General features: G+C 41.5%; 2 protein-coding genes across 6 annotated transcripts in view; both read right to left on the minus strand.

Moving 5' to 3' along the window:
- The window catches only part of lhfpl4a (LHFPL tetraspan subfamily member 4a), a 30,702-nt gene extending 27,121 nt beyond the window's left edge, over positions 1-3,581 (minus strand). For all 5 annotated transcript variants that reach the window (XM_080891837.1, XM_080891836.1, XM_080891835.1 and 2 more), the window contains exon 1: positions 2,471-3,581. In XM_080891837.1, the coding sequence (XP_080747963.1) occupies positions 2,471-2,876 (406 nt within the window). In that variant the 5' untranslated portion in view covers positions 2,877-3,581. The remainder of the gene's footprint in view (positions 1-2,470) is intronic.
- Positions 1-8,878, minus strand: part of LOC308401934 (uncharacterized protein) — a 565,304-nt gene that overhangs the window by 283,604 nt on the left and 272,822 nt on the right. The window lies entirely within an intron of this gene.

The following is an 8,878-nucleotide window of genomic DNA, read 5'->3' on the forward strand; positions in this document are numbered from 1 at the left end:
AACTTAAAGAAAAGTCGTAATAAATTAAAAAGAAGAATAAACCAAACTCACCTTATCTGCCGCTCCATGAGTGAGAGTGTGCAGTCCTTATGTAATGTGTGCCAACTTGGCACAAGGAGCAAAGAAACTTAGGAACCAATCAGCAATGAAAAAAAAGATGAGGAAATGAGGTGGTGAAGTGTGGGTGGGGGCTACAAGGCAACAGGGCTGACTGCTGCATCAACACAAATACAGTGACTATTGACAAAGATGAGTATGTCCTTTACCACGGTGGACCTTTAGTATATGTTGCAGTTAATAAGTTATCATGAGCAGGATATATCATTTCTTATGGCTAAGCAAGCTCTTCAAAGTCACACTGTTTAAACGGTACCAACAGAAATGTCTTTGAAGCTGTGTGAATATTTCGTTTCCAAGAAGAAACTGTTTCCATAGTTTTATCCTGCTTTTTTGTGGATCCAGGTAGTGCTGGAAAACAGTCTATGCTTACAAAAGGTCCCAAGTCCATTGCAATATGTAGCCCTGGCTCCAGCTCCCAAATAGGATGAATAACTGAGCCAGCAATATCTCCTCCCAGTTAATGTCAGTGCTTCCAGACCAATTCACAAACATACTCTTCCCCAAACACACACACCACACTAGACTCCATGTTTTCATAAAAAACACACACATGCATAGAAATTCAGACTTTTAAAAACTAAGGTGAGGAGTTCTGAAATAATGATGCAATCATGCAACAAGAGTATCAACAAAAGCCAAACCTTCAACACAACTATCACCGCTATCAACACTCACTGAATTTTTAAACCCATTTGAGAGCAGTTTCAGGTGCATCACGTCTAGTTAGTGTTTTTTTTATGAGTAGGAATCTTCTAGGGGATTCTTGATGTTACTGAGCATGTGGGACACACTTGTAGACGCCACCTGAAGTGACACAATCTGTTCAACAATCTGTGATGGGAGAGCCTTTTAAAGCTCACACAAAGAGTTGTAACCGAGATAGCAAACACCTCTGGGTCTAATCTGGCTCCTTTTGGAAGTTGACACTTGGTTATAGTTTAGTGAATGTTGAATGGGCCAAGTATGGCTAAATAGTCATGAGCAAGGCTCAAGAGAGATTATTGTTGTCTGGGCCACATTTGGCTAAAATGCCACAACACACCCAGCATCTGGTGGGCATGAGAGGAAGTCAATCAGCCAACGTCAATGGCCAAAGCCAAATGTGGCCCATAACAAACTGCAGATCAAATTTAGGCCAGACTTGGTATCAAGTGTTTCACATACAGCAATGCTGTGACTCAACAAAGCACCACTCCAAGCCAGATCATAGGCTGTATATAAATGTCATACTTTCCATTTGGAGCCTCAGCGCTCGAGTATTGGCCACTATCATGTTTTTTTGTTTGGGACCAGAATTGAACATATTTGGATGAAGGAGTGGGGTTCTAACTTTATCATATAAAGCTAGGATCTTTAAACAGCTGATACTTCTATTTTATTCACAAAACCTGAAGCACAAACTTCTAGGATGATCTGAACCACACACCATTAATTAATTAATTAATTAATAAAGCATATATCAATCAGAGCAGCCATGACCTTAACTCCAGTATTTAAATAGTTGAAAATTATTAGGAAATTAGGAAAGTGAATATTATCCATCGAGTCCTAAACTGTGCTTTTAAAACCAGGCAGTAAAAATGCTTTTTAAAGCATTTTTAAAAATAGGAGTCAATACGCACTCAATCGCTTTTGGAGGCAGCTTCAAGTGCCAATTAGAAGAACTGTAGTTTTTGGCTCTCTGTTTCATTTTCCAATCCTGGAGGTCACAGAAAAAAAATGATCAGCCACTGACAAAACTGAAAAGCTTCATCAGCTTAATGTGAAGAAGAAAAAACACTTTGCACTGCACTCAGCACTGATGGGAAAGACTCCGTGTAACCCTCTCAAGTCAGCTGTATGTTTGTTCTGGTTTTGTATATATATATGAATGAATGAATGTAGTGAAGATATATTATTGAAATGCATGATTTGTAGATCACACATAATGTTGGCTAATCTTGTAGATATAACCAACATAGAAGCTGTGATCTTTGATTCAATGCTGCTGAAGGCATTTCATTATCATAATTCCATATAATTACACTGACACATTATTTTAACGAGCCTTATGTAAAACAGGATGATAGGGTTCTTGAGGAAAGACCCAATAATAGCCAAAGGCTAAGATGAAGAAATTATTTTAACTCTGAAGGGATGATCTCTATTCTATGTGACCTCCTCCAAGCGTTCATTCTGCTGCACTCATTCTGTTGAGGACCTGGTGACACTTTTTGACAACGACACAAAGGGTGGGTAACACAGGAGGACCCCGTTCTCCTCAAGCTGCCCCTACCCCACGCCAAAAAGCCTGGGAAGACTCAAATTCCCCCTCTACCTCAAAACACACCAAAGTGTCTTCCATCCATACCGCATAGCAGCTGCATCCAGGCGCAGATCTTGTAGACCGTGGCAGTGTTGCAGAAGAAGAAGAGGGCGAAGCAGCCGATGCAGGTGATGATGAGCACCATGGACATCAGCACGAAGAATGAGGCCGCCTTAAAGGCTCCTGACGGGATGGAGCCGAATTCGTAGAAGCTGCCCTGGCACGAGAATTCCCGGTTGGAGTTCCCGTTACCCACGCAGTAGTGGAACAAACCGAAGTAGCCGGCTTGAGGTGTGTTGACGCTGTCGCCAATCCAATAAGGCTGGAAGAACACCACCACGTTAATGATGGCCAAGCAGATGGTGAATATGGCCCACAGGACCCCGATGGCCCTGGAGTTGCGCATATAGTTGTCATGGTAGATTTTGGAGGCTTCTTGCGAAGGCAGCATTTTTCTTTCCCACCCCCCAAACCCTCCTCACCCACCGTACACAACAGCGCGCCAACCTGCTATTTCTTCTTTTCTCGAACTAACTTCTTAATCCGCAAGTACAAAGGATGAAAATAAATGTCTATTCTATTGAAAATCTCGGGAACAATTGTGCCCGCATACAGTGGCTGTTCCCTTCTGCATCCAGATCCTGCTTTTTTCCTTTCTTTTTTGTTTTAGTCTCACATCCACACGCCCCACTCCTCCTTCCGTTTTCCTTAGCTCTGATCAGTCACTCAGTCAGCGGTGAAACGTGATTCGGCTAACGGGAAAAGGCTCCCCTCTTCTCCGCTTTTCTCAGTGTGTAGAGAGCGGACGGCCGAGCTCACAGAGCGAAACGCTTCGGCCACGGATGCGCATCATTTCAGCGCTTCTCGGGCTTCTCGTATCCGCTCTGCTGCGCATCCAGACCAGGATGTTCGAGCAAAAATAACACAATTAAACTAAAACAAAAACGCTTCAAAACGATGCGTGACAGCAGTAACTTTCACCGAGCTGATGAGGAAGCTTTCTGAACATCAGCAGAGATCCAGAAGAAATACAGAAAGACACTCGTGCAGCTTCTGACATGCTGCACGAAGAAAACTCGCCAGAACACAAAGAAACCCTTACACCCCAAGTGTACGCTGATGGACAAATCAGTGCTCCAACACCGCTGCACACACTGACAACCTCATGACTGTGGTTTTGGATATTCACTTCCTCTCCTCGCTCCCTTGTCTCTCTGCTCTCTCTCTCTACAGCCAAAAGCACACACGCATCACTAATCAAATAAGTGCTGACATTAATAAAGGGCACAAGATGTAAACATTTCTTACAGCGAAGAAAGACATTTGCAGCTCTCTGCTGTAACCAGCTCTGCCCAGGAACTTTCCTACAAACAAAGCTAGATTGCCAACCCAGCGGATCGAGGCTCCCGAGAGTGTGATGTTTCTCGTGGTTTCATTCAAAATATCTGAAAATTAACTCCTATATCAATTAACAGAAAATGAAGATCTCCATTAATGTTCAAGACCCGTTTAATCTATTGAAGAAGACTTCCCCTCCTGATAGAAGCAAAAGCAATCATTTTAAACATGACCACTTATTTTGATAGTTCAAAGGACACATCTAAGCTACCTAAACTGGGTTTAAGGTTTTAATGTTCTTTCCCAGTTTTATCTACTGCACCTACTAGAGGAATGAAATGTAGCCAATATAAAGGTAGTCATCGGTTGTATTTTGGTAGTGGCCATAATAACAGAGCTGGTAGTTTTCATCTTGTGTGTGAGTGATCATTGCAGATCATGGTCCCTGTGGGAACTACTCCAGTACTTATACAGAGATATGACAGCTGTGCGAAATACAGTCACCAAATTTAACAGGTTCATATTTGAACTCAAACTTACGGCTGGCTTAAAAAGGGACTAGTGTGAGTGTCCAAGCTGATAGAACAGAGACAAATAGGCATTTCAAAAAAAGTTTATTGGTTTTCCAATGAAATAAATAAATAAAATTTTAGACCCATGAAACTATTTAGCTAAAAATATGACCAAGAGCCATTTAAAATACATTTAAGTCAGGTGCAGGAAAAATAGAGGGTGATCAGGCCCTTAAGATGCAAAGAAGATAAAGTAAGACATGTGTCGCGCCTGGCGTAGCAGACGTGTGGAATGGAGATAAAGACCCAAGATGCGGACTGCTAAGTAGTGAGTGAGCTTTATTAACAAAAGGTGAAATACAGCACAACAGGGGGGGGGGGGGGAACAGAACAGAAAATACTCAAAACTGGGAAAACTAAAACTTAACAAAGCCAGAACACGAATGAGGGTACCTTGCAGGGAGAATCACCAGGAAGCCGGAGGCACAAACACAGAATAACGGAGGGGAATAACGCAGACGAACCAGCAACTATACTAAGACAGAAGACACGACTAAAATACACTCAGAGAACACAGGGAGATTACACACAGGTGGGGAACACAGCTGGGAGTGATTAACGTGACGAGACAAGGGAGGCAAACTGAAAACACTCACATAAGACGCAGACCTTCACAATAAAACAGGAAACACATACTCGCAATGACACAACACACAGACTTCACACAGACTGGGGAACACAGAACATAGGAACATAAAACGTGAACAGAGAATGTACAAGAACCCCAAAATAACCAAAACCACAGAATAATAATAACATAAACACAGAGTCGCAGACTCCGGATCCTGACAACATGACTGTTCAAACTAGCTATCCAAGATGCAACAGAGTGGTAAAAACAAATAACTGAATTGCAAAATACAAAATTTACCAACACTGTTACCAAATGTCTTGATGCATGCTCAATCATGGAAATCCCAAAAGTTTTTTTTGTTCATCTGGGAGAAACGTTTCGTCACTCATCCAAGTGAGTGATGTGAGTGACCGTTGACCACTGATCATTGATCAATGGTCTTTGATCAATGGCCATGAGTACCATTCACAGAGAGTTGGGGAATGGCTGCAATCACAGCATTGTAAGATGGTGAAAGATATACTCTTAGGCCCCCTTCTCAATTCAGAGATGGTCTTTCCCTTTTCTTGATTCCCCGCCAGCGTTCCTCCCTCTCCAGGATGTGTACATCCTCATTATTGAAAGACTGTCCACTGGCCTGTAGGTGTGAATAGACATCTAAACGCTACGTCCAGATGAACAGAATCAGCTTTTTGGGAGTGTTACCAAATGGATGTTTGTGGATTCCACCACTGACGCAAAGGTTATGTGGGCATTAATGACCGTCAGAGTTAACTTTCAGCTTGGAGGAGACAGTGATCACAACTGAGTGTTTCAAGGTTTATTTACAAGTGGTAAGAAAAAGAGAGAAGGGCACTACAGGTGAACTCAGGTGGTGTTTGTAGAGAAGGGGCAACTGTTAGACGTGGCTGGACTGATTCAGAGAATTGCAACAGCTGAGAGAGTTGGCAAACTGTGTTCTTACTTGTGGTGCAGATGAACAGAGCTTGAGAGAGGTGCCGGTGGGCAGGTAGAGATCTGAGGTGAGTGGCTGGGAATCAATGGAGAGCAGGCAGGGGCGTTATGTGGCAGGTAGAGCCTTGAATCCACAGGGAGTGTTGGACTGTGAGAGTGATGAAAGTGTATTTCTAGTTGTGAACTCTTGAATCCTTAAGGGAACACAGGTTGATTTTCTAAAGGGTGGGAATCAGACTTCAGGCAAGGAACTGGGAGACTGGGTTACAAGAGAAAGCACAAAAAAACTAACTCTAGACTTGAGAGAGCCAAGTTACCACCACTGTGGACAAACCAACTGTGAGAGAATGGAAGATATACAGCCACAATGTATATATGTACACAGCATGTGTGAAAGTCAAGCCCAGAAAGTGCAGCTTGTACCAAGGGTGGAACATGGACCTGCCCAGCTCTCCACCTTAAAGAATAGAGAAAACACAGATGAACTCAACACCTGGCCAGATGCTGATAGACTGGGAAAAACTGGTATTAATGGTATAACTTAAATTTCTTCATAATATGACTTTAGATAATAAGGTTTGACTAGTTTATTAATTTTATTAAGCAGAACATTAAATAGAGCATAAGGAAAACTGTTGATTAAAACATGGCTCATGCAGTGTATGAAAGTGGGCCGATTACATTTGCCTTCATATCTGCACATCAAGTGGTCATTGCCTGTCTGGCTAAAACTGACTGCTGGATTTGACTTTTACAATCTTCCACATAGATTAATGTCACCACAGTATCATGTCCCCTGAAGAACAAAGCAGTTCTAAGACTAAAGAGACAGATCATGCCAACGTAACTGCCATGAGGATTCAGGTATAAGATAAACTACACAGACTGTGTCAGCTCAGCTGGGTTCAATTCTTAATTCCAGGAATGTCTTTTGAAGTGCATTCTTCATGCTGTCTGTTGCAAGAACTGCTGTTCAGAAACGGGTGCATTCAGTCATGCTCTGAAAAGACACCCCAACGTCACCCCGTGAAGTATAAATGCCCTGTCCTACTCTGCATACTGTCTGTGTGCAAAAGAACTTGTATACAACGTTTAGTTCCACCACAGGAAACTGTGAAGTCTAAACAATGTCACTTAAATTATGTTCTTTTAGTCAGTGTCATTTGGGTAGAAACAACCTCTGACCATGGTAGGCTAGTGCTTCTTATCTCTGCTGCAGGCTACAAACTCCAAGATACATAAGTCACTATCAGCACAACAAATCCTACTTAATCAATGGAGGATGAGAAACAATCTGGGTAACATAGACTCCAAGATGTGACTAGAACAGAAATGTATGGTATCATTAAAGAAAATATCTCAAAGCACTTTGATCATGTTAGCATTTGGGCTCCTACCATACTTCTTCTTCTTTTTACAGTCTGTACCCTATTTGGATAAGAAAGCCACAGACTAAGTTTTCTGGTAATTCAAGGGGGCTTGACTGTAGGGTTTAAACAAAAATACATTATTTTTAAGCCACGTTATTTGTCAGATGAATATATTTGTGCTCCAAAAGGCACCAATGCAGTTGAGAAGTATAGTTCAATAACTTGAATTAGCAGAGGTGAGGCTGAGCAGGCAGCTACAATCAGTGTGGCAATGCCCCTTTAAGCTTTATCAGTAATAAATGTAGTAAAGGGCAATCTATTGGAATTAACTTGCTTTGGCAGCTAGCTCAAGTGGACATTAAAGGACACACACACACACACACACACACACACACACACACACACACACACACACACACACACACACACACACACACACACACACACACACGTTACAGGGTCTTTCCCTGTCATGTTTTCCCTGTGCCTGCATGGGTGTCCTCCAGTTACTCCATTCCAAAGAAATGCATGTTAGGTTACCTGGTAATTCTAAGTTGACCATCGATTGGCGGTAGATAACGTGCTTGGTGAATAAAACATTGTATGAAAATATAGTTAAAATGTCACTTGCAGCAAAAAATGCTTTAGTCAGTAAGACTAAAAAATTACATTATATTTACAGAGATCATGTAAACAAAGCAAAACAGATTTACATACTCGGTACATCATCAAGCACAGTGCAGCTAAAAAAACGATTTAGAAAAAGACAGCAAAAATCTAAGTGGAGTCAGAAATCTGTCTAAGTTATATGGGCTGAAGTTTATTACTCCACATAGCTAGACACCTGTCTAGTTTGTTATTTGTTATCTATAATGAATGCTCACTGCTGGCAGTGTTTCTGTAGACACGGACCTGCACTAGTCACACTGGAGGGAAAAATCTTTTTCTAAAAATGTTATCCACATCATTCAGGACCTTTTGTTTACTGACAACACCATGTTGCATCAGTGCATCAGGCACTGGAAAATTTGCCAAGGATTTTTTATGTTGTGTACTGGAAGCTTTAAATAAGGGTTAAAATAGACTGCAGTTTCAGATGGAACAAAGTACAAACAGACAGCACATGACCTGCTCGATAATATCAAAATATAAAGCCCTTCAAAATAAAAGCCCCCCCCCTTGTTAACATTGTCCAGTCTATGACAGAGCCAACACACACAACCATTCACTCTCACATCCACACCTACTGCCAGTCACCAGTTAACAGATCATGCACGTCTTTGCAACCTTCTTGTTGTGAGACAAGAGTACTAATCACTGCAACAATATGTGATCCACTTTTTTTATCAAACAAAAGTGCCAGTTGTATTTTCATTGAAGACCACGTTTCATGTCAATTTGTTGTAATTTGATGCAATAAGTGACCATATTTAAACAAGAAGTGTTCGAATTTATCAGCAAATATCAGCAGAATCTTGTTACGGTAGTAAGTTTAATGCATTCCCCCCCCCCATTTGTTTGTTTCAGCTGAGCCTAATCCCCCAGCTATCACTCCAGATAATATAGTGAATTTGATTAAAATGTTGTAACCAAATAATGAATGATAGATTGAAGCTATATATAAGGGACTTTAGTGCCTATTTTC

This window comes from Rhamphochromis sp. 'chilingali' (assembly GCF_963969265.1).
Source record: "Rhamphochromis sp. 'chilingali' genome assembly, chromosome: 9".
Classification (NCBI taxonomy): domain Eukaryota; kingdom Metazoa; phylum Chordata; class Actinopteri; order Cichliformes; family Cichlidae; genus Rhamphochromis; species Rhamphochromis sp. 'chilingali'.